Here is a 26,701-nt window from a genome sequence, read left to right on the forward strand (position 1 = left end):
GGTATTTGTGTGCACACGCACCTGCACTCTTATACACACACATATTCATGAGCTCCCATTAAATCATGAATGTCTGATGGGGGATACGATCCTGATTCTAAGAACAGTTCTGTCATGATAGTCTGATGGGGCATATGATCCTGATTCTAAAACAGCTCTGCCATGATAATACTCACATCCTATAAAACTCTTATTTTCGTGTCATCCAGTCTGCCATTGCTTATTCTATTCCTAAGATTGTCCAGCTGCCACCTCAATCTAGTGATAGAATATTTTCATCATTGACCCCCAAAAGGAACCGTGCTCATTAATCTGCTTTTGTCACTGTGGCTATTCTGGACACTTTGTATGATTACAGTATTACAGAATGTGTCAGTTCTTTACTGCTTTTTATGGCTGAATAAATTCCATTGTATCAATAGTGTGTTGCAGGAGATTTGATCACACTGTGAACCCCTGAGATTGTGTTATTTACAAAAAAAAATCTGTTTCTAGTTATGGCGGGGTTCAGCTCTTAGCACTCACCTTTAATCCTTTGTCTGATTACAGACACGCCCTTATAGTATACGCCTGTAATCCCAAACAATGGCGGTAACATTTGTGCATGCGCGCAACCACATTTGAAAGTGATGTCTAACTGAATAGCAGACGAAGGGACCAGTCAGAAAAAGATTTGATTGAATACGGTATGCAGAAAGAGAGAGAAGAAAGGGAAGCCACTTAAGGGAGCAGCGCAGAGAAAGAGAGAAAGAGGAAACAGAGTTGCCAGGAGAGTGAGAGAGAGAGAGAACAAGCTAGGCACGGGTGAAGGAAGAGGAAGATAAGGACAGATTGCCGCAGTCTGAGGCCAGGCAGAGGGATTCAGGCAAGGCTGAGGAAGAAGCCAGACTGAAGCAGCCAGCTTGCAGAGGACTTCTGAGCCAGAGGAGCTGAGTTGAACCAGCCAGAGCTCAGAAAGAACAAGAAAAGGGTGAGTGTGTTCAGCAGGAAGTCTCAGAGGCCGAGTGCATTCGAGGTCTAGATAAGATCGCATGGAGGCTGGAAGCTTCCAGGCCCAGGCGTAGGTTAGCAGAGGGAGGCGGTAAGGCTCGGAGATGACAGCTATAGCAGGAGAATAAAACACACTCTTACATAGTGAATAGTGAACGTACCGCATTTCCAGTATCCATCAGTGTCCATCTCATTCTCTTTTCATTTTCCTTCCTTTAAGGTTCAGATAACCCAAGGAACATTAAGACCCCTTGTCTGACCTCCATTCCCTCACACCTACACAATTTAGCTAAGTTCCTTTAATTATTCATATTTCAGTTAGGGGCTTCTCTGATCCAGTGCTACTTAGGCAAATTTTGAAGGAAGAAACAGCTAATAGCTCAGGAGAAACATAGGTGGAAAAGAAGAGATGTCAAGTGCAGGAGATTGGAACGATGGTGGCCAGCTTTGCGGGATGGAGCATGTGGCTGTGGCTGGCGTTGTTGGAGCGTGTGGCTGATTAGCAGAGACCTTCATAAAGAATGAAGAGATGGATAACAACTTTTAACAGATGCTTGACTGACAATGTAATAGAAAATGTAGACCTTCCCTACATAGAAGGAATGAATACCTTTTTATTTAAGATGTTTCTCACAAAACTTTGGAACAGGATATGAATGAGTCATTTTTAATATAGGGAGACGGAGGGAGAGAATGATTCCAATATAGTGAGTGGCCCTGGGTACGCTCAAAGATAAGGTTACTGATGTGATTTATATAGCCACTGCTGTGGGTGGTTGGTACACAGGGCCTCTTGTGTTGGGCAGAAAGCTGTCTGCCCCTTCACCTCCTGGAGGAAGAATTTGGGAACAGTGTGGAGGATATTATTACTAACTTCTAGACCTAAGAGTGAGCCTGGGGTTGGCAGAGGGCTCCCTGCTAACAAACACGCGCCATGCAAGCACGGACACGAGTTCTGATCCCCAGAACTCACAGGAAAGTCAGGGAGGTGGGATAGCTGCCTGTAATCTCAGCACATACCCTCACATATGTGCTTACACATCCCTCCCCCACAGTCCGGTTTAAAAGCTGGAGTAACAGGTAGCTTCCAGTAGAATTGATAAGTAGATTAGATATAGGATTCATATAGGTCAGAGAGAAGACTTAATAATGTCTCTATAGCATATAATTGAAACCCTGCCCCTAGAAATTATAGATAACGACAGGCAGGGGGTTGGGGCACTAAGATAAATGGTTCAAATTATGGACAGTAATTAACCTTTAAGGCTAAAACCTTAAAAAGTTAATTCATCGAGATTTCCAATATGAAATAAGAGAACCATATTTGTCTTGTGTCTTACTGGTCCCTTGTTTTTCACGCTTGGGCTATGCTGTACAACATACAGCTATTTAAATATCCCTGGACTGCTTGGCGGGAATCCTTTGTGGTATTATATGATAGGTTTGTGTGTTTACAGAGCTTTAGAGGCATAGTGATAGAAATTAATTTTAAATGAAATCATTGTACGGAGCCATTGCTCTTCTTTGGATCAGCATAAGGCAGTGGTCCCCCCTTACATTCACTTTTAGGAGCTTCCAGAAACTTAGGATGCCAGGACCCCAGCTCTGGTGAGTCTGTTTCTGATTTTAAGACGTTGAGAGTCTTGGCCAGCAGAGCTGAGCATCGAGTCAGGAGACTTAGCTTGCCCAGAATGCCGAGTGTGGATCTGAAATGTCTCTGGGAGAATGGCAGAATAGTAAGTAATAACAGTGCTACAGATAGACTGTTTTTAGGGGGCTGCTAATTTCCTACGAGGATGTGAGGGACACACCAAGTGGGCGGAAATGCTGCACTGGTGCCAGGTCCCTTGCTGTTGTCTAAGCTCATGTAGAGTGAATGCTCATTTGAGGTTGCATGGAGAAGTAAACGTGCAGACGGCTGCAGGGCCAGCATGATCTGTGCAGAGCGCTCGCTTCCTTCTGAGGCAGCGCTTAGGCGGCCTTCTGCCTCAGTCAGCAGTGTGTGCAGTCTTCTAAGTCCTTGTGTCTTTCCCACAGTAGCTACAATTATTCTGTTTACTATCTGCCAATCTGATAAGTATATTCACTCACACACACACACACACACACACACACAGAGTTACATATCATTGCTAGGGTAGTTTGCGTTTACTGCATGGGTGGTCCCAAGTTTGGTAATCCCTCCCCCCCCATGTTTGTTATGTTTCAAGTTTTTTCTTCACGTAACCTTTGTCCACTTGCTGTTGGTTCTTCTCCATATTCTGCTGTTTTCTTTACTTGCAAATAGATCATTGAGTGCTTTTATATTTTCTGCCGTGTATAAGTACTTTTCCAAACTTGCCCTTTCTTGTTTGTGGTGTTGTTTACCCTAAGTATTTTAAGTGGCTTGTGTGGTTAGATGCAATTTTGAAGTTGTTTTCATTACATTTTATTTATTTGTTGGGGTGTGTGTGTGTGTGTGTGTGTGTGTGTGTGTGTGTGTGTGTATGCGCGCGCGCGCGCGTGCGTGCCCGAGTCTCAATGAGAGCGTTGCAGTCAGACATGGTTGCCAGGCATCAGCTCTCTCTCCCTCTCCTCTGGGTCCCAGGGGTCAGGCTTGGTGGAAAGCACCTTCACCCACTGAACCCTCTTGTGAGTCCGGATATAGTTTTGTTTTGTTTTGTTTTGTTTTGTTTTGTTTTTAAATAAATAGTTTGGATTTCCTTCCTACCTTGGTAGTCCTGGTTTATACATGAAAGCTCTTAATTGCCTGTAAGGCTTTGAGAAATTAATTTTAAACTTCATGTCCGTTTGTACTTTAGTTTTAGAACATAGGATCTGAAGGATTTTGACAGTCTAATGTGACTATTGTGTTCTTATTATAATCACAGGGTTATCAGATTTAGAAAATATTCGTATTTTGGGTTTTTTTTTTTTGTTGTTGTTGTTGTTGTTGTTTGGTTCTTTTTTTCGGAGCTGGGGACCGAACCCAGGGCCTTGTGCTTCCTAGGCAAGCGCTCTACCACTGAGCTAAATCCCCAGCCCCTTGTTTTTTCAAACATGGTCTCTCTGTGTACCCCTGGCTGTCCTGGAACTCACTATGTAGACCAGGGTGGCCTTGAACTCAGAGATATCTGGCTGCCACTGCCTCCCAAATGCTGGGGCTGAAGGTGTGTGCTGCTTTATTATATGTAAGGATGCCTGGCTACTGCCTGCATTTTCAAGACACGTAACTTCTCTAGAGACCAATAGTTCCCTCCTATCACCTGGGCAGAAGTCTTGTAGAAAATTTAATTGAAATTATGCTAGTATGTTAATTTTGTGGGGGAACTGGCACTTCTGTTAAATCATCTTGTCTAAAATGTGTCTTTTCTTGTAATCTGTTCTTTTATGTCCTTTGAGAAGTCCTTGTGGTTCCCATGTGTCCGTCTTATAAGTTTCATGAGTTTGTAAACGAGGTATATGGTATCTTTTACTTTTTGAGAATTCCATTCATGCACATAATGTATCAACTCCACTGCCTCTCAGTCACCTGTGACCTTCCCCACCAACACGTCCTCCTCCCAGCTTCATGTCCCCTTCATTTTTAAAAAGAACCTGAGGACAGCTAGTGCTGTCAGTAAGTGACATCATCCATGGGGCGCACACAACCACCCCCAGCAGCCAAGAGCTGTCAATAGATCTTCAGTTAGGAGTGGGACTTGTGACCTCTTCTCCCCACTCTGTCCCCCATCGGGGCTGGCATGATCTCGTGCAGGGAACCGTAACTGCTATGCGTTCATGAGCAAAAAAGTCACGTCACACACAGCAGACAGCGCTTTGCAGCATTCCCGAGTCCTACTGCTCCTCCGTCCTTTCTGCCGCCTCCTTCCCGGTGTTCCCTGAGCCTCGGTAGAATGCCATGTTTATGGCCGAGACTCCCAGTCTCTTATCCTTAGCACTCTGACTAGTTAGGAGTCCTTGCCATAGCCATAGTTTGCTCCTGAAGGAGCTTCTCTGACCAAGACTGAGGGCAGCATGTGTATGGGGTGAATTCCAGACACAGCAGTGCAGAGTTAAAAGATAAACTTCCCGATGACTTTCTCTTTTCCACTTATTTTCTATTTGTGAATGGAAGATTTTTTTTTAAATCCATCCTTATTTCTTGATAATTATAGTATAGAAAGTTTCATCTTTTTAAAATATTTATAAGAATGAATCAACTCTCTCCCTCCCTCTCTCTCTTTCCTTCCCCTCCCCCCTTTCTTTTGTTTTTCAAGACAGAGTTTCTCTGTGTCACCCTGGCTATCCTGGAACTCACTCTGTAGACCAGGCTGGCCTTGAACTCACAGAGATCCACCTGCCTCTGCCTCCTAAGTGCTGGGATTAAAGGGTGGACCACTGTTGTCTGGACAGTTTCCCATAGTGTTGCATTTACTTGTATTGCCTATAGCCTCCAGAATGGTGTGGGGAAATGAAGCAGAAGTCAGCATCTTCATTTTGTTTCTACGTTTAATAGAAACCAGGGTTATGCCTTGAAGCCTGTGTTGCACAGATTTTCATCATAAACCAAACACCCAAGCCAGTTGCTTTATTATGGTTCTAGACCATGATTGGATCAGCCCAATGTTTCTAGGCCTCTGTTATGGTCACATGGTAAAACGGAAAAGGAAGAGGGAGTGACCAGTCAGAGTCCCACAGCTCCCTAGGGGAAGCTTCTGGTTACGTTGCCCTCACTCAGTAGTGCCACCATCGAACCAAGCCCATAGCACATTTAGCATCTGAACTGTAACTTTCTGATCCCAGGGTTATATCTATGTCACGGTGTAAAAGAGTCCCTAAAATCCAAATTCATAGTCTCTGAAACTAAAGGCAAAAATCAACTGTGAGCTCTTGTCAAAAAGAAAAAAAAAACCATAAATATATACTTCTAGGTTACATGTCTGGGCAGGCACAGAGCGAGCTATTTCAGAAGCCAGAAATAGAAAAATGGTTAAGAGGTGCTGGCCCCAGGCAAGACTAGAACAGCAGAGCAAGTATTCAGTCTTAAAGCTCCTTGTGAAGGACCTGGGGCCCGTAATGGGGAAATGGTTCCCAAGGGTCTGGGGAATGGTTCCCAAGGGTTTGGCTAGCCCTGCCTCTCTGGCCTCACCCCTTGCACACGGCTTATCTCCAGGACAGGCTGTGCAGGTTGTCTGCGGCTTCCTGTAGTGGGTGGGCATTGCTCTGTGCCCACGTCTTGCGAATCCTTGGGCTATCAAGATGTCACAGTTCGCCCTGCTGTGAGCTAGCTGAAGGGTCTTACTGCTCACTCCCCGAGCCCCTCAGACCGTCCTTTGGTGGAAGCTGCCATAGTAACCCTGTAACTCTTGTATTCTGGATGCGTGCTCAGCTAGCATCGTGTGGATGGCACCAAGTCTGCTGTCAGTACCGGCTGTCCCTGGGCCTGCTGAATCCACAGCCACAGGGTCTTTGAGACATTTCACAGGGCACTCATGCAGGGCACCCCTCCCCCAGCGCTGTTCTGAAAAGCACTCTACCCAGGAAAGCCTACAGAAATCGTATTGCTGCATTTCTAAGCTCCTGGTGGCTGGCAGCCTGGCTGTTTGAGGCCGCTCTCCCAGGGTCCCAGTGCAAACCTGTTGGCTTCTCTCTCTGTGCCTTTGCTGGGGCTAGCGGCCACACCCCTCTTAACTGGACCATGATGTGCACTGTTTTTGTGGCCAAGCTGTAAATTTCCCAAAGCATTTCATGTCGCCTTTTACTTTATTTTTGATCAGGGCTCACTGTGTGGCACAGACAATCCCCCTGCTTCAGCTTTTATCCCAGACCCTTTCCAAATTCATGTCTTTTTTTTTTTCTTCTTCTTGTTAATAGCGCCCGAATCTGTTTAGTGCTGTTCTTATACACATGGGTGTGTTGCCAGTCCCTGGAGCATGGCAAAGTCCCAAGAGCCACACCTTGAAGAGAACTGACTTTCCCTGCCCCAGCAGGCATCACCTGCCCAGGGCTCTCAGCTAACTGTAGGGCCTCATGATCACCTCCCCCCACCCCAACACCCAGCATATTCATTAAATACTGCCTTATCTCTGGGCTTAGAATGGTTTCTGAGCCAAGCTTCGGAAGTCATAAGGAGTCAAGAACATTGTATCTCTCCAGCGGAGTAAGTGATGGGTTATTTAGAAGATGGGTCATCTTCCTCAAGCTTTACTATATAGAATATTTCTGTGGTAGACTTCAAGTGAAAACATTGAGCACATGCCAGAGACGTCACAGGACTTCTATGTTTAGAAACTGTTTTTAGTAGGAATAGTTTAGATTAGGACAAATAAACATTTTTGGAGCAGCTGTTCATGGAGCAAGCAAAGAGTTTTAATTTTGCTATCTGTTACAATTGAATGAGAAGAACATTGAACTAACTAGTGTGGGGAAAATGATTTTATTCACCCACAGTAGAAGCAGAAACTTTAGGGATTAGAATTAATAAGCTATAGATACATGTTCTTAGTGTAGAGCATGCCAGCTCCTGAATATGGACTTTAATTTTTAATCTAATTTTATTAATTATTTTATTTATTTATATCCCAAATGTCGCCCCCTCTCTGTGTTCCCTCCCAGAGTTCTTTTTGTCATCCCCCCTGCCCTTTCACTCTGAGAGGGTGCCTCGCCGCCATTCCCTTTCCCTGGAGGCATCAAGACTCTACAAGATGAGGCTCATCCTCTCCAACTGAGGCCAGATAAGGCAGTCCTCTGCTACACGTGTCCTGGGGACTACAGACCGGCCCATGTCTGTTCTTTGGTTGATGGCTTAGCCTCTGGGAGCTCCCAGGGGTTCAGGATAGTTGACGCTATTGTTCTTCCTATGGGGTTGCCATCCCCTTCAGTCCTTCAATCCTTCCCCGAACTCTTCCTCAGGGATCCCTGATCTCAGTCCAATGGTTGGCTGTAAGCATCTGCATCTGACTCAGTCAGCTGATGGTAGAGCCTCTCAGAGGACAGACATGCTAGGCTCCTGTCTGCAAACCCAACATTGCATCAGTAATAGTGCCAAGGTTTGGTGCCTGTGATGGATCCAAGTTGGGTCAGTCACTGGTTAGCCTTTCCTTCAGAGTCTGTGTCTGTGTCTGTGTCTGTGTCTGTGTCTGTGTCTGTGTCTGTGTCTGTCTGTCTCTGTCTCTGTCTCTGTCTCTCTCTCTGTCTGTCTCTGTCTCTGTCTCTCTCTCTGTCTCTCTCTCTCTGTCTCTCTCTCTGTCTCTCTCTCTGTCTCTCTCTCTGTCTCTCTCTCTGTCTCTCTCTCTGTCTCTCTCTCTCTCTCTCTCTGTCTCTCTCTCTGTCTCTCTCTCTGTCTCTGTCTCTCTCTCTCTCTCTCTCTCTCTCTCTCAGCAGGGTTTTACTATATAGCCCTGGTTGCCTAGAACTCACTGTGTAGACCAAACTGGCCTCAAACTCACAGATACATGTCTGTCTGACTGCCTCAGTCTCTGGATGTTGGGATTGACGCTGTGTACCCTGCTGGCTACATGAACTTTTATACTAAGAAGAGGCCAGGTTTTTCCCTAAGTTAATGTGTAAGATATGCATAGCCATGGCAGTGTGACTGACTGAATTTGGTCTGCAGGAATGTGTGTCAGGAAATGCTAGCACTCTATCTCAAGCATGGATTTAATGGTGGCAAAGCCAGGACTAAATTTCAATAAACCAACCCAAAGGAATTGGCTAATTCTTGGGAGATAAAAATCTGTATCAGTAGCCAAAGAAACTTCCAGGCAGATGATAGACTAAGGTGGAATAAATAAATGAACAAAGAAAGAGTCACAACAGAGTACAGGTAGCCATTTATCTGTCAAAATGAGCCTCTCTTTAGTCCATCTCTTTTAGGTCTGACGTGGTAAACGTCATCTTAAGGTCTGTGTGGGGTTTGGAGAACAGGATGCCATGCGGGATGACTGTTGGGGCGGGGGCGGGGGCGGGGGTGGGGTGGAGGGGAGATAAGTGGCCAGGTCTGAGGAACTGGGCGGGGTCTCCTGTTCCAAAGCCTCATCTCCATGTGAAGAGATAGGAATTTGGATCTAGCCAGCCTGGTGGAGGTGGTGCATGCCTTTAATCCCAGCACTCAGGAGGCAGAGGCTGAGGCAGGGGGATCTCTGTGAGTTTGAGGCCAGCCTGGTCTATAGAGAGAGGTTCAGGACAACCAGGGCTACACAGAGAAACCCTGTCTTGACAGGAGAGGGAGAGAGGAAGAAGGAGCGACAGAGACAGAGAGATGTGGAATTAGTTTACTTTTCAGGTAAGGAGGGTTACATTCAGTGCTGTTTTCCCAGGAATACTGGAAGGCCAGGTGGCTCAGTGGGTAAAGGTACTCTACCCAAGCCTGATGACCTGAGTTCATTACCTAGAACCTGCAAGGTCAAAGGAGAGAACTGACTCTCATGGATTGTCCCTCTGACCTCCACATGAGTGTGATGACCTGTGACACACACACACACACACACACACCTTCCCTTATACACACAGTAATTAAGTAATGTAATTTTAAAGATAATTCTTTTTTTGGTGACTAGTTTCATCTAAGTGCCGAGTGGTGTCCCTTGTGTGGATGCCTCCATCCTCCCACTCCGGAGAAGCTTGGCTGTGCCTGTTTTGGTGACTGCAAGCAAGTCACCAAACAGTGTGCAGGGTGTGGTGTGGATGTGGAGCTTAGTTCCTGAAGGCGAAAGCCATGAGGGATAGGACGGATAGCACCTATTTAAGAAACTTCCAACCACTTCGAAAGCTGTTCTTGCGTCCCGCCAGCAGTGAGTGACGGTTCTGCTTCTGCTTGTCCCTCTTCCTCCTTCACCAGTGGTCTGCTTGGGAGCTCTGCCAGTGGCCAGTGGCCGTGTGTGCTTGGCAGTTCCCCGAGTGCTTACAGGGTTGAGCCTCACTCACACACCATCTCGTCTCCTCTGTGAAGTGCCCGTTTTTAAGTCAGTTGGTTTTTTCTTACTGTTGTTGTTTATGTATTTTGCATATAAATCCTTTATTAGATCTTTTTTTTCTTCCTTAAGGATAGCCTTTTCACCCTCATCATTGATTTTTGCATTGTTAATGTTAATAATTTGTTCTTTATTTCCATTCATGTGTCTTGGTTTCGGTGTACATATAACAAGCCCTAACTGAAATCAAGATCACCTCGATTTTTCTCCTATCTTCCGGGAATATACAGTTTTCCAATTTTATGTCTAGGTCTATGCGCTCCATTTTCGGTGAGTTTTTATGGAAGGTAAAAGTTCTGTTTAACTTCTTTTGCTTTTTTCTCCCTTAAACATGTGGGTGTCGAGTTGTTCCAGCCGCATTTGTTGAAAAGTCTTTCTTCTTGTTGCTTTTCCTTTGCTCCCTTGTCAAAGATCAGTTGACTATATTTGTGTGGGTCTATTTCTGGGCTTCTGTTCTGTCCCATTGATCTGTTTGTCTGTTCCTTTGCCAATAACACAATGCCTTGATTACTGTAGATTTATAATAAATCCTGAAACCAGGTAGTGTCTGCCCCTGAACTTCATTCTCCTTCCAAATTGTGCTGGCTCTTTCTGAAATACTTTTCTTGCTGTACAAACTTTTAGAATAAGTTCATTGGTGTCCATGAAATCACTCCCTGGTCTAGGTTTGCTTTTCAAACTAATTTTGCTTTTGATTTGTGAAGTCGGCTTCTCCTTCTTCCTCCTCCTCCTCTTCTCCTCTTCTCCTCCTCCTCCTCCCCCTCCTTTCCCTCCTCCTCCTCCATTTTTTTTTTTTTTTTTTGGAGCTGGGGACCGAACCCAGGGCCTTGCGCTTGCTAGGCAAGCGCTCTACCACTGAGCTAAATCCCCAACCCAGTCCTCCTCCATTTTTAATAATTGTTCTAAAGCCCTTTCTTTCTTAGGTGTCATCAAAACTTATTGATAGATGGTGTAAGCAGTAATAATCATAATAATAAGCAATGCTATGGTGCCATTGGATTTCTGTACCACATAAGCCTCTCTATAAATATGTGTAGTGAACATATCTAAGTTATATTAGCTTGTTACCTACAAAGGAGAGAGAGAGAGAGAGTGTGTGTGTGTGTGTGTGTGTGTGTGTGTGTGTGTATTTGTATACATGCACACACGTGCATGAGTACATAAATGTGTGTGTAAAGGCCAGAGGTCAATGTAAAGATGGGGCCACAGCTTGGGAAGGTAGCTTTTAGGTAGTTCTTACAAAGGTAATACCCATGATTGTCATTCATGGTTTTTACCTGCAGGAACTAAACTACATGTCCACAACACACCCTGCACACTGCTTACAGCAATTTGTAACCGCTAACTCACACAGACACAGCCAAGCTGCTCCTGAGTGGGACGGTAGAGGTATCCACACAAGGGACACTACCTGGCACTTATATAACAGAGGTCAAATGTCTTCCTAAATTACCTCCCAGTTCCCTGAACCTGGAGACGACTGGTTTCAGCAGGGCTGGCTGGCAGCAAGCTACAGGGATCTGCCTGTCTCTAGCCCATACCCCCCGCCCCACCACTGACATCACAGGTCCATTACATGGGTGATACATGCTTTTACATGCATGCTGGGGATTGAAGTCTGGTCCTCATGCCAGAGCAACAAGCACTTTGCCTATTGATCCCTGCATGCAAAGAACCCTGAAGTCCATGGTTCTAATGACCCCAGAGACACACCGGGTCAAGGGCTTTGTCTCTTCCTACTTGTTCTTTCCCTTTGACTGAATTAGAATTTATCAGGGGACAGACATTGGTTACTCTGACTGCTGTTTTTATTGTATGTAACATATCAGCACAGTGCTATAGAGAGTGAACAATATAAAAAATACTAGTAATTGCATTTCATGTCGAGCTTAAGAGCAAATAGAAATTCTGGAATGTAAACTATTCAGTTGTCGCTTTATCCTAACAGCTGTCCATGGTCAGTGGGGTTGTATCTGAAGAGTGTTTAATGTGACATTGGATTTTTCTGTTTGTAATTCAATGCCTGGACTGTGTTCTTAAGACGTACACTCTAACCTTTATGTTATGTTTTCTTTCATGGGTAGAATTCTACAACTGCATGTAGAGAAATTCTACGGTTGGGTTTGGAGAGATGGCTCAGTGATTACACGTTCACTCTGCTCTTCTAGAGGGTATGAGTTCAACCACCTGCAACTCCAGCTTCAGGGAATCCAGGCCTCTTAGGTGCTCCCTGAGTACTATACTCATGGGCACACACACTCACACGGACATACACATACACGATTAAAGCTTTAAATACTAAGAAAACACAATCCTCCTATTTGACTTTATAAAATATTTAATTCAAGTGGTCAAGTGTCACTGAGCGTCTTGGTTAGGGTTTCTGTTGGTGTGATAAAACACCATGACCAAAAGCAGCATCAGGGTAGGTAAACGGTTCAAGTTCACTGACACTTCCAGTTAGCTGTCCATCTCTGGGAGAAGTCAGGGTAGGAAGCCAAGCATAGCGGGAGGCTGGGGGCCGGAGCAGGGTGGTGAAGCCATGAGGAGCTCTGCTTGCTGGCTTGCTCCCCATGGCTTGCTCAGCCTGGTCCTCCTAGCCTTTTGATAGACGGCAAATGTTGTCCAGTTCTTATTATCAGAAAACTGGTAAAAGTGAGTATTTTTTGTGCTTATTGGGCTCTGTTTATTTATTCTACATCCTTGCTGTTTTCTGTCCTGTTTTCTACGGGATGCTATTCATTGGGTTGGCTTTGAAAGTAGCTCATTCTCTGTTTAACATGCACCAAGTATTTTTCTGAGTTTCAGTTTAGTTTTCTGTATATATTCTTCTTCAGTATAAATCTGATACTGCGTTCTGTACATTTTTCTCATGCCATTTGCTATTTGTGAATCATATCATTTCAGTTGCCTGCGCTGTTAGAGGGCTATAAAAAATAAGTTCTTTTCTAACTCTGTTATTGGAATGTTCAATGGCCTGAGGTTTCAACAGAAGATACTTTTTCCTTCCATTTTTGTAACTATAAGTACAAAATAATAATAAGTAATAAGTAAGAGATAAATTGAAATACTGTTTTAACTTGTTTAATCATAAACACTTGATGTTTGTTGAAAGTCTAAGGTTTTAAGTTAGAAATGACGTTTTCCCTGGAACCTTGACTCCTTGACAAATGTCTTTCACTGCAGTCGTGAAAGACTGCAGAGTCCTCCACTTTCCTAACACTACCACCCTTTAACACAGTTCCTCGTGCTGTGGTGACCCCCGCCGTAAAGTTATTTTCTTTGCTACTTCATAACTAATTTCACTACTGTTATGAATCATGATGTAAATATTTTTAGAGCTAGAAGTTTGACAAAGGAGTTGGGACCCACAGGTGGAGAGCTACTTCCTTGGCGCATTTATTCAGGATTATTTTCAAAGCGGGTTGAGGGCAGCAACGGCGAGCCATTTGAGATGAGCTGTGTCTTTGGGGCCAAAACTAATTTTTAAAAATTTAAGATCTCTGACTTTGTCCACAGTGACACTTGTTAATAGATTCCCCTCTTAATAATGCACAATGTTGGATCGTGACACATAGTAGACAAGCAGGCCATTGTTTGAGATAATGTGTGCTGTGTTCCAAGGACTGTGAATTTTTGTCTTGGATTATTTTTATGATACAGTTTTAGTTCTAGAGTACAAAATGTTTTTTAGCTTGGTGCTAATAAAAGACACTTGTTGTTTGATATGATATTAACAGTTTGCAATAATCTTGATTATTGTTGCAAATGTCCTTATCTTTACTGTGTTTTATAAAGTAGGCTTTTTAGGGTTCGAGATACCCTCCCCACCACCACCCTGTGGCCTTGGCTGACTTAGCAACAACTTTTCCACTCCTGCTGATCTCGAACTTGTGACCATAACTACCTCAGCCTCTGGATAACTGGAACTCAAGATGTGCTGCCAGGCCTAACTTAGAGCAGACTTTTCTTTGACCTAAAAATGCAATGTAGGTTTCAAATTTATGTATTTTTTTAAACAAATTTGCTATCCTATTATGACGCATACATCTACAACTATTCAGTGTTTAAATACCTGTATTCTCCCTCCCCTTTTCAGGGCCGGGGTTGACTATGACAGTTCCTTACACAGAGAAGGCAGGAGCTGAAGAGCAGGTTAGAGAGAAGCACAGGCTTGTGGCTTCCAAAAGTCTGTGCTACACTAGGCCAGGAGAAGTCATGCAAGCCAGAGTTAGAGTACAGTCTTTGTTAAGCTTTGGGCTGGGAAGATTGGTGCAACTGGATGAGTTCATAGGTGGGAGTGATGTTGTTAGCGCTCTTCCCACCACACATGATTGGAATCACTACTTGGCAGACATACATCATCCTCATCAGAGCAAACACAGGCCACAGCATCTTCTGAGTGACTTACGAGAAGATACCATGAGTTACTACTGATTCCTGCCCCTCACCTTGGTACCACAAATCTGGACCAGGTTCTGAGCCTTTTTTTTTTTCTTCAACATCCTCTTAGCCCAAGCTCCAGCCATCTCACTGGCTGTGTGGACTGGCATCCCTGGTGCCGTGTTGGGTTCCTCAGACTCATTCTCCAGAGAAGCCAGAGAGATTCATAAGGACAAGTCAGGCCCACCCCTCCCCACCTAATACTTTCCACTAAATGTTCTTCTCAGAATCCGAGAGGGCTATCTGTGTTCGGAGAGCCTCTCACATCCCCTGTGCCTGCCCTTGGTCTTTTGTTTACTCCTGTTCAGTCTTGAGTGTTCTGCTCCCTTCCTTTAGACCTTCAGTTAGCTGTAGCTTTTTTACTGAAGCCTCCACATGCGTGCCTTCCGAGTTTCCTGTATTTACCTGTCACATTTCCTTCATTTCTGCGGACCAGTGTTCCTGATGCTGCAGCCCTTTAATACAGTTCCTCAGGTTGTGTTGACCCCCAACCATGAAATTATTTTCGTTGCTACTTCAAAACTGTAATTTCGCTCTTGTTGTTAATCATAAATTAAATATTTTTTGGGAGCTAGAAGTTTGCCAAAGGGGTCATGACCCACAGGTTGAGAATCACCGCCTTACACTGACCAGGATCCAGTCATTCAATAAATATTTGTTGTGCCCCCGAAGTGTACCAGGCACTATTTCTACTTACATGGGAATCACCTAGGCCAAAGCTAATCAAATGAGAAGGCCTGATGTTTTGGAAACCTCACGAGTGAAAAGTGGAGAAGTAGCCACCAGTTAGTAAACATGACAGACGCCTGGCTGCATGGCGGATGTGTTAGGAAGGCTTCAGAAAGGCTGGTATGAAAGAGATCTGCGGAGGAGGACAACCGAGATCTGGGAGGGGTTGAGGTGCAATTTCACTGAGGTGCGTGGGGCAGGTCCAGGGCCCACAGAGCCGGTTATTAACACAGGGCTCTTCCATTTCTCTGACTTTTAGCTTCAGCACCAGTCAGCAAAGTGAATAAGTTCTGTGCCACTTCCAACTTCCATTCCGCTCTGGGAAGAAAGAGCACCATCATGTCAAACATCACGATTGACCCCGATGTCAAGCCTGGTGAATACGTCATCAAGAGTCTCTTTGCGGAGTTTGCTGTGCAAGCAGAAAAGAAAATTGAAGTTGTAATGGCCGAACCCTTGGTGAGTAGAGCCATCCATAAATCTTATCTTTTTCCTTTTGCATTAGCTGCTATAGTACCAATTTTCCAAAGGGAATAATGCACTCGACCACATTAAGGGCTAGGATTGTTGTAAAGTGCTGATCCAGACAGTGCCAGTGGCTTCAGAGTCCACTTGGATGAAATTGTGGAGATCTCTAAGAGAAAGAAAAGACTACATGGGTGGAAATCATGTGGCCAGATAAAACACCACCGGAAATAAAAGAGAATCTGGACTAGTCTACAGGTTGTCATAAACACTATAGACTAATTAGTGAGCATTTTATTTTTTTAATTATTGTTTTCAAGTCAAGGTCCCATGTAGTTCAGGTTGGTCTTGAGCTTGCTGTGAAGCCAAAGATAACCCCAAGCTCCTGATCCCGCTACCCTTTCAAAGAGCCAGGACTGTGCCAACGTAGCTGGCCTACCTGTATTTTACATTCACAGTAGATGCGAAACACTCAGAGAGTGATTGGAGGCAGGGACGAGGAGAATGACCAAAAATAAATGTTTAGGAGTCATAAACCAGGATGATGCTAAACAGTATGGTGCCTAGATACCCGAGGACAGAATCGTATTTGGTTCAGGCTGGAGTGAACCAGGGGCTGAAAGGTAGAAGAGAAAGCAATAGAAGAATCTATATAGAGCATTTGACATGTATCAGCTTCGAGGTAGATGATGCCACATTTACACTCACTGCTGTCTCTCAGGAGAGCTCCCAAAGAATTCTGGGCCACCCACCAAGCAATTCACGTGGGGAGATCACCAGTCATCTAGTTTACTGACGCACTCAGATTACAGATGGCTGCGAGCCACCATGTGGTTGCTGGGAATTGAACTCAGGACGTCTGGAAGAGCAGTCAGTGCTCTAACCGCTGAGCCGTCCCTCCGGCCCTTATGAGGATTCAAACCGCTGGACCCTATCAGCCAGCTGCAGTTTTCTTCTCCTCTGCACACTTAAGAACACTACCTGTTTCATAAAAATTCTTGGTAATAGTTTTGCATGCCATGGTCCCTATTGAGTCTCAAACACTGCACATTATTGAGAAAATTTTAATTCTGAAACTCTTGAGATCTTGAGAGCAAAAGGATGTCTGAGAGGGTTACTTAACATGACTGAGTCTCTAAGCCAACTCTTTGTTCCCTTCCTGTTGATAAAGTCCACTGTCATTCTGGAGGTCTTGTCTAGGTCAGACTCAGTGCAGGGGTGTGTAACTCAGGAAGTGGCACACACACACACACACACACACACACACACACACACACACACACACACACACACACACACGTCTACAACTGATATCATCATCACCCTCCTGCACTGGTGCCCTGGTAAGTTCAGGTTCCTTTCCAGTCATTCTAGGCGCTTCCCAGGCGCTTCCCAGACTTGTGGTTGCTGCGAGTCCCACAGCTCCCCCTCAGGAGTCTTCCCTGCAGCCTTCTGCACTTTCCCCTTTCCATTAACAGTGCTTCCAACTCCCCCACTGCCCCCTCCAACATAGTGGCTCTATACCAAGCTACGTGTTTGTTTTACTAGAACATGTGCCTGCCGGGGCCATATAGTAATCCCTCCATAACACGTGGCAGTGTGTGTTTATGCACATGTGCACAGATGTATATGAACATGCATGAGCGTGTACACGTGTATATGACTATGCTGTGTCATGATTGGTTATGTGTCTTCTCTGGGGTGGGTTATGTGATGCCAGGAACCTGATGTCACCCTGCAGGGTGGCCTGAGGTTTAGGTATTTCACAGAAATTTGCACTTTAATTGAATTTAACCCTAAGGCACTGTGTGTCTAAGAAGGCTCAGCACCTCTGTGCTGCCGTTTAAGGCAGAGCTTCAAATAACTCCTTTAGAACCATCCAGCGCTCTTTTACTCTTTTGTCTAACAGGTTGTTTCGGGAGCATCTGCTCCACAATGTTAACGTGAGATTAGACTTAACAGTGGCGTAAAGTCCACTGTGAGAGGCTGGCGCGATAGGTGGACAGTTAGGAGCACTGGCTGCTCTTGCAGAGGCTCTGATCTGGTTCCCAGCACCCACATGGCAGCTCACGCCCATCTGTAACTCCAGTTCGAGAGAACCTGACACCCTGCCTGGCCTCTGGCAGCAGTAGGTCCACACGTGGGGTGCACAGACATACATCTAGGCCAAACACTCATACACGTAAGATAAAAATGAATATATCCTTTAAAGTTCCGTTGTTGCATCGATGTTGCTATCCCTCCTCACGCTTTGCAAGGAGAGGCATTGCTGCTTATCCTCCCTGACACACCGAGAGTGTCCCCCAGTCTTCACCATAGCTTACAGACTTTTACTCGCAACCCTGCCACATACCAAAGCAATTCCTCCTTATCCAGGTCAATACCCGGCTGCTTAGTTCTTCTTTCTGTCGGGTCTAGATAGATTGGAAATCCATAGCATCAAGATAGTGAAGTCACAGAGGCTCTATCCCATGGCAGAGGGTAGAAGATAGCTTCGGGTGCTTTCCTTGTGGTTTCATATGTTTGCAGGTTGATTCTCTACCCTTTGAGGGAGTGAGCAGCCGAGGGATAGCTGGGTTCTTAAAGGAAAAGCTCACAGCCTTTGTTTCAAGCAGACAGAACCCAGGGCTTGTGTGTGGCCGGGGCTGACCTGGCTCAGGTCAGTCAGGGTGGTATAGCTGCCAAGATGCTGCAGGCACCTAACTGGCCAGTGACAGGACAGAACCAGTCTTTCCGTTCCCTCGTCAGACACGAAAAAAAAAAAGAAGGCTACAGAGGCCATCAAAGAGGAGCCCAGCTTGATTTTCCGCCTTTAATTTGATTTTCCCTTTTGGAGGAAGATTCGGGAAGGGCAGGCAGTGATTGAAATCGCAGCCTGCGTGCTAGGCAACCCAATAATTTTTGCTCAGAGAAGATGGATCGATCTTGGCTAATGACCCAGGCCTTTCCAAGCTCGCTTATTCATTGCGTCCATTGTCAGCGCCTCGAAGGAAGATGGAGGGAAAGACATTAGCTAGTCACCCACTGTTTTGTTTTAGGCCCCTCATTTCAGCAGCGAGCGCTCTGATTCACACGTTGTGCATTTTATGGTCAGTTTGCTGCACTGTATCTTTATGTCAGTTCCCCTGACATGTTCTTCACAATAATTAAAACATATTTACTTATTAAGTGTTTATGTACATGAGTAGTTTGCCAGCATGTATGTATGTGACTAGACTCTGTGGAGGCCGGAGAGGGTGTTAGAGGCTTGAACTGGAGTTCCGGATGGTTGTAGCCACCACGGAGGCGCTGGGAGCTGCACCTGGCTCCCCTGCAAAAGCAGCCACTGCTCACAGCTGCTACACCGTCTCTCCCGCCCGGATGTGCTTACTTACAAGCTCTTGTAAGAATGAGGCTCTACACTGCTTGCTATGGCACAGTGCACACGGACCGTGCTCTTTCCGTGCAGTCCCAGGGATGGGCTGTCAGCCTTTTCTCTGGAGGCCATTCAGAGTCTCTGAGAAGACCTGCAGGATTCTAAATGGGACAACTTGGGTTTTGGATAGTGTCTTAGTCACTGTTCTGTTGCTGTGGAGAGACATGCAAAGGCCCTGCCAGCTCTTATAAAGGAAAGCTTTAACTGGGACCAGCTTATACTTTCAAAGGCTTAGTCCATTATCATCACGGTGAGGAGCAGGCGTGCCAGGCATGGTGCTGGAGTAGTTAAGAGCTACACCCTTATCTGCAGGCAGAAAGAGAAGTAGGGGAGGGAGAGAGATTGGGTCTGGCATAGGCTTTTGAACCCTTAAAGCTCACATGCCCAGTGACACACCTCTCCCAACAAGGCCACACCCACCCCGACAAGACCACGCCTACTCCAACAAGGTCATGCCCACTCTAACAAGGCCACACCTCCTAATCTGTCTCAAAAAGTCCCTGTGACTAAGCATTCAAATATATGAGCCTATACAGGCCATTCTTTTTTTTTTTTTTTTTTTTTTTTTCCGGAGCTGGGGACCGAACCCAGGGCCTTGCGCTTGCTAGGCAAGCGCTCTACCACTGAGCCAAATCCCCAACCTTATACAGGCCATTCTTATTCAAACCACCATAGCATTGTGGGAGTTTGCTGCACTTTACTCCCGAGCTTCAGGATGAGGCCTCATCTTCAAGTTGTATTCCCATAGGTCGCACCTCTGTCCCTGCAGTGAAGCATCACTACCTCCCTGAGGAAGTGGGTGGAGAGAATGGAAGGAGTGTCTACAGCTCCTCCAGACACTTCTTCAAAACAGTTGTTCTACCAGCCCTTGCCCCAGCCCACACTGAGACAAGGTCTCCAGCATTCCTGGCTGGCTTTGAACTCCACATGTAGACAGCGCTGACCTTGAACTCCTGATCCTGCTGCCTCCACTTCTGAAGTGTTGTGTGCATCAGCTGATTTATGGGATTTGGACATTGAATCCCAGGTGTTGTGCATGGTCAGCCAGCACTGAACTGCACCCTCTTTGGTTTTGCTTCACTATAGCCGTCCATCCTTTCAGAGTGCCCCGGCTCTCCAAGTCCTGAGTCTTTCGGGAGCATGAGAATATCAACCAGGCTACCTTTCCTTCACTTTCTGGTGGGCGAGTTTCTCTGTGGCTTTGTTCAAATGACGTTTCTTCTCCTCAGTCATTTCTGTCTGAAATCTCAGTCCCATTTCACCCTCCTGTCCTTCCTGTCCTCGTCTGCCTCTCATAGAGACCCCTGCCCCTCTCCAGTTTGTGGGTACAGAAGAGTGGCGGCCATTTTCCAGCTTGTTCATGGCTGCTTCTCCAGAGTGCTGCTCACTCCGAGAGTCACTGGGTGGGTGGCTGGTGGCCCAGAGCAAGAACACACATCTGGTTTCCCTCTTGCCTATCTGGGAAGGAAACATCGTTCAGTGAGATGCTCCTGACTAGTTTTACCTTCTCTTTCTTTCTCTTTCTAGCTTTTGAATTTCTTTGAATGTTAATTTTGGTATTATCTTAGTGGTCTAGGAGAAAGCTAGAATGTAATGGATTATGATCCTTAGAATTATTAATTTTTATATTAAGGAAATATGAGGATTGGGAGACTGCTAAGTGGTTAGGAGCATTTCAGTTCCCAAGACCAAATGGTGGCCCACAACCATTTGGAACTCCAGTTCCAAAGGATCTGATGTCCTCTTCTGACTTATATGGACACATAGACATGCATGACATCAAAATATTCATACACATAAAATAAAAACAAATAATTTTAAAAATCATGAAAGAGTAAAAATATTTCTAAATGGGGAAAGTAGAATTTTTTTTTTCATGAAACAGTATCTCCTGGAGCCCAGACTGGTCTTGAGTCCACTATGTAACTGAAAGTGCCTCGAACTGCAGAACCTCCTGTCTCCCTGTCAGAGTGCTAGGATTACAGGCCTGCACTCCACACTTGGTGCCAGCCTGTCAGGCTTCATGTCTATTAATCATCCATCTGATTGATACTTACCACCTGAAACGCATGCATGCATGCATGCACATATATACACATACACACACACACATGCATGCACACACATATATACACACACCACACACACACACACACACATATATACACACACCACACACACACACACACACACACACACACACACACACACACACTTGATCTTAACCCATTATCCACGAAGCCATGCATCTTTTGTATCTCTCCTATTGTTCCTACCATTGAATGAAACCTTAACACGGGTCTTCCTAAGTACACAGGAAGAAGTAATATACTTACGGGTCGATGCTCTCAGGGGTCTGGGATCCAATCTGCCACATGTGAAAGGAGGATCTTTTATAACTGTGGTAAATAGACTTGTGTTTTTATTTTGACAAGAATTAGTCACCAATGAGGGAGGAACACTCAGGACTATTAGAGAATCTTCAGAAATAAATGTATTTCTCAATGCAGTCCATCCTCAGCTGATTGAACAGTGCCTCTCCACTTGGGTAAGGGTGAATCTTCCCTCTTCAACCCACTGATTGAAATGATAGTCTCTTAGAAACGCCCTTCCAGTATACTCAGAAATGATGCTTCATCAGCTGCCCTGGGATTCTCTCAGTGCCAAGGTCAAGTTAGCACTCACATTAGCATTCACCATGAAATCTTGATCCGTCTGCATAGTGTAATGTCACACAGTCCTAAGTCTTCGTTCCCAATGTTTTCCTCAGGTTGTACTTATAGACCCCTACTCATTGTTTTGTTTGATTTATATCCTCAATGCATCGTCCTGTGTGGCTCTTAAAACTCCAGGGCTAGAACATGAACATTGCTTATAGTGGGAATGAAGCAAGACAGAATAGAAGAGAAAATTCTCTGCCTTTTTCTCGTTCTTTGTCTGTAGAAACATATAGTCCATACAATATGACTATCATATACATTTCTCGCCCTAGAACAAGCACCATATTTTTTGAAAGAACAAATTAATATACTTCTTTGATATGCTTCCTGCCTTATGTTTTAGGTGGGAAACTTTTATAACAAAATACACACAATCACAGACGTCTGTTCTTGTATTCCTCTGTTTTATTACCATATATTAACCACACATAGTAATGGGCCTTACTATGACATTTCTGTATGTGCATACAATGTACTTTAGCTGTCCCCCCCTACACACACACGCACACACTCGCACACACACACACTCACACACACACACTCACACTCACACACACACGCACACACACACACACCTCCCTGTTACCCTTTTGCTCCACTCCATTTGCTTCCTCTTCCAAACTAGTCTTTCATATTTTTGTTTTTATTTTATTTTTTTAAATAACCTTATGAGTTTCCTTAAGTTGCTTACAGGATCATGGACACCTCCTTCCCAGTGGCTACACCACAGAAGAAAATGATTCCCTTCCCTGCAACTGTGGGATCCTGTGTACTGTTTCCTGGTGCTGGGCATCCAGGGCTGTGTACGTGGGAGGTTTACACTCCATACCACAGAGCTGTATCCCAGAGCCCGTGTAAAACTCTTTTATGTATGAGATTAGCCTCTTACATACCGATGACATGAGTCTAAATATATTCAATGATTATTACTGGAATCCAGAATTTTTTTCTTGGGTAGAAAACTCCTATCTAAATAATTCAGTTCATATAAACTCAACATTAAGATATTTCTTTCTTTTGCTTAGCAATTCCATATATCTTTTTAAAATTCTAATTGGTTGGAGGTTTTTTTTGTTGTTGTTGTTGTCCTTAAACAGTAAAACGAGCTGGGAACTTCATTCATTTTAGTTTACTTGTCCTTTTGTAACTTCTTGCTTCTCACTGAGGCCACTTAATATTCTGAAACTATCTCTTACGTTCTAAGAGACTGGAACCTTTCCTAGACCTCACAGCCAGAGTTAGCAACCCTTTGAAGTCACGTAAGACTTAAGACTGCTGTCCTACTGTGTGCTCAGCCTGTTTGTGTAACCTACCTTGAGGAGAACAGTGTGACAACCAACCTTGCTTTCCTTGGATTTCCCGTGCAATCAGCTTTTACACACTAAGCTAGTGCCTAGCTGTCATCTTAAATTTTGTACACTTCTATGCCCCTGACCCATGTGTGATTATTTGCTGGAAAGAACAAATAGTCATAAGCCAGTCTTATAAATGAATATCCACCGTAAACACCGAACATGACATATGGCCATTGCTTGAGAAACGAGGATGTCTGTAATGCTGTCCCGTTATTTCGGGCAGTTGGGGTCAGTTGGAGTCAGGAACTTAATCCCTTGTAAAACTCTGATAAAGACTTCTGTAGCACCTCCCTCATCCCTTCCTCATGTGATGCTCTCTGATCCGTTCAGTAAGTGCAGAGTGGCGCCCTTTGTTAAGAACACTCAGAATCACACACAGATACAACAAAACACAGACACAGAGGGACCAACGTAGTCACGAGACAGCCTCAGGCGAGCACAGATTCCCTCGTACAACAGGCAGACAGAGCTGGAAGACACAGGGAGAGGAAAGAAAACTCAAATCTGGGTTCGCCGGTGGTCCGATGACAGACAGCTAGGGGGAGGTCTTTGATTTCTTCAGTGTGACGCCATGCATTATTGGAGACTGAGTTTGTCAATGCATTCAATAATGGGTAGGGCTGTCAAGATACAGACGATTTAACAAATCCTCCAGGTCCTCACAGAGGCCAGAGACATCCCCTGGAGGGAGAGTTACAGGAGGATGAATCATCTGAAATGTTCACTCTGGCCTCTGTGGGCCCCTGTGCTCATATGCACAGACACATGATTAAACAAGAGAAATCTGCTTTTAAAAACAGAGTTCATGTACGAAACAGCTGTGCCGCCATCAGTCCTCCTCAAACAAGGCGCTGGACGCTGAGGAGAAGTGACTTAGCAGCGTGTGCACACCTAAGTAATGATGGGATAAACTCACTTTCTAGAGCAGTGGTTCCCAGGCAGCCTACCACTCCTGCCTCCTCTAAACAATTTCAGTGCATAGAGAGAACTGGACAGTCCCCCCTCCCCATCTTAAAGTAGCTTGTTTCTGAAAACAGCGCTGTTTCAAATGAGAAAAGCAAAGCCCAGAGACCTCGAGTCTTCCAGGTGGCTTCCAGATCAAGCTTCATGGCCTCACAGGCCAGGCCACCTCATTGTATGAGGATACTATTCATAAACACTTGTGTTCCCCATAGCCCATACTAGCTGGGAGCCAGTGTCTGTCGGTCTGTCTGCACACACACACACACAAATGCACACACACACATACACACATACACATATACACACACAAATACATACATTCACAAATGTACACACATACACACAAACATATATGAATACACACACACATACACACACACATATATGAATACACACACACACATATACACACACAAATACATACATTCACAAATGTACACACATACACACAAACATATATGAATACACACACATACACACACATATATGAATACACACACACATACACACACACAAATAGATACATTCACAAATGTACACACATACACACAAACATATATGAATACACACACATACACACACATATGAATACACACACATATACACACACAAATAGATACATTCACAAATGTACACACATGCACACAAACATATATGAATACACACACACACACACACACACACACACACACACACACACACACACGTAGTCCAAGTTGGCCCCAAACTCCCTCCAGCTCCAGTCCCCAGTGGTAGGTTACTGGTCTGAGCTGCTCCACCTGGAAGATGATATTTCCTTCTCCTTCCTGCCCCGCCTACACCTCCTTGCCTCCTTGTTTCTCTCTGTCTCTGTGTTTTTGTCTCTCCTTGTTTCTTCCTGTCTCTCTGTTTCTGTCTCTCTCTGCCCCCCTCCAAGCCCCCCACTGGTACCCAGGGCCTCACACATCATTTTGCTACCACACTCCGCTGTATCTCCGGCCTAGTCAACACTGGTTAAACAAATGAATAAACTAATAAAAGCATCATGATGACATTCCGAACTTGAATCTAAACAGGTCCTTTGTTGAACTTTAATTTCTTTTTTTTTAAATGTATTTATTTATTATATATAAGTACACTGTAGCTGTCTTCATGCACACCGGAAGAGGGCATCAGATCCCATTACAGATGGTTGTGAGCCACCATGTGGTTGCTGGGATTTGAACTCAGGACCTCTGGAAGAGTTGTCGGTGCTCTTAACTGCTGAGCCATCTCTCCAGCCCGAACTTTAATTTCTTAATCTAAGAATCATCATTAATAGAGCCATTCTATTTAGAGAGTAGCTGGGAAGTCCCTTGCATGGGAGTGGTTTGAATCCTGTGTTGTGTTGAGGGCAAGGTGGAGACTTACCTTTCTTTAAAGCAACCAGCCTGTAAAAAAAAAATAAAATTAAAGCAAAATGAACTGTAAGTCTAAGCTGTTGATAACATGGCAGTCCTCTAATGTTTTGTTTTAAGCTGTATTTTTATTATTATTATTACCACCACAGGAAAAGCTGTTATCCAGATCTCTTCAGAGGGGTGAAGATCTGCAGTTTGACCAGGTATTGTAATTTGGGGGAAGAATCTTCTTTGAAGAACTATGTCTGTTCTAATAATCTAGTTCACACGTGTTCACCATTGAGAAAGTCCTCAGTTTTGTGTAATACTCCTGTATGTTCCTATATGGTAGATTCTTCTTCATGGAGCAATGGTCGCCATTAATTTTTGCTTAGTCAGCTCTTTAAGATCTCCTGTGGGGCCTCCCTCCTTCTTTCTTTTTTTTCCCCCTTTTCGTTGCTAATGTCTTTAATATGCTTTGGAAAGTTTTCCCAGGAAGCTAACTAAATCCTTTTATCTCATCCTATGTACCAGTTTGTTTCTACTATTCATTCATTCATTCATTCATTCATTCATTCATTCATTCATTCATTCATTCGGGACAGGGTCTCATTGTGTAGGCCAGATAAGCCTCGAACTCTCAGCCATCCAACTGCCCCTGCTTTCCAAATGCTGGGATTACAGATGTGCAGCACCATTCCTAGCCTGGAATCTAGAATTTTTACATTATGTTTTCTTACTTTAAAACAATTTAACGTTACTTTTTAACTTTTAGCACATTTCTTGGAAACCTTTATATAGAATTTCAGCATCTAAAGTCTGTTCTTTTATTTTTTTTTTCTCTTTGCTGGGATTAAATGTTGGGTCACACCCCCTTGTATCATAACCATTTTATTACATAATGATAATTTCAAATAACAATCTAGCATCACTAATATTTATGGGCCTGTTTATTCTGAGTACTGTCTCTATACAATGGTGAACATGGCTGCCTTCCAGAGTAGTGTGTCTAGGAAAAGGAAGAGAATGCTCACCGTAACGTAGATCAGCTGGTCAGATAAAGCACACTGCCTAAGACTGCTGGCTCATCAGATGCCCGTGCTGCCGAAGCTCACTAGTGTTTCCAAATCTTCGTTGCCAAGAGAGAGTTCTGCAATAGAGCACCAGGGTTTACAAACCACTGTCTAGGATCTGGCGTTCTGTATACGCCAAGTGGGTAGACTCTGGTCTACAAAGAAACCTCAGGCAGGAAGGTACCTCCAGGTCACTCAGTTCTTTTCAAGGGGTTCTCCACTATAGAAGTAGTGAGACCGATACAGCATCTGGCTTC

At 44.6% G+C, this 26,701-nt stretch overlaps 1 protein-coding gene across 18 annotated transcripts in view; it reads left to right on the top strand.

Moving 5' to 3' along the window:
• Fryl (FRY like transcription coactivator) overlaps nt 1-26,701 on the top strand; it is a 237,975-nt gene that overhangs the window by 99,342 nt on the left and 111,932 nt on the right. For 17 of the 18 annotated variants that reach the window (XM_063273429.1, XM_063273428.1, XM_063273431.1 and 14 more), the window contains 2 exons: nt 15,355-15,554; nt 25,542-25,595. In XM_063273429.1, coding sequence (XP_063129499.1) covers nt 15,435-15,554; nt 25,542-25,595 — 174 coding nt within the window. In that variant the 5' untranslated portion in view covers nt 15,355-15,434. Of the gene's footprint in view, nt 1-12,962; nt 13,913-15,354; nt 15,555-25,541; nt 25,596-26,701 lie in introns of those variants that run through there. The other variant, XM_063273426.1, reaches the window with a different exon arrangement.

Source organism: Rattus norvegicus, chromosome 14, assembly GCF_036323735.1.
Source record: "Rattus norvegicus strain BN/NHsdMcwi chromosome 14, GRCr8, whole genome shotgun sequence".
Classification (NCBI taxonomy): Eukaryota; Metazoa; Chordata; class Mammalia; order Rodentia; family Muridae; genus Rattus; species Rattus norvegicus.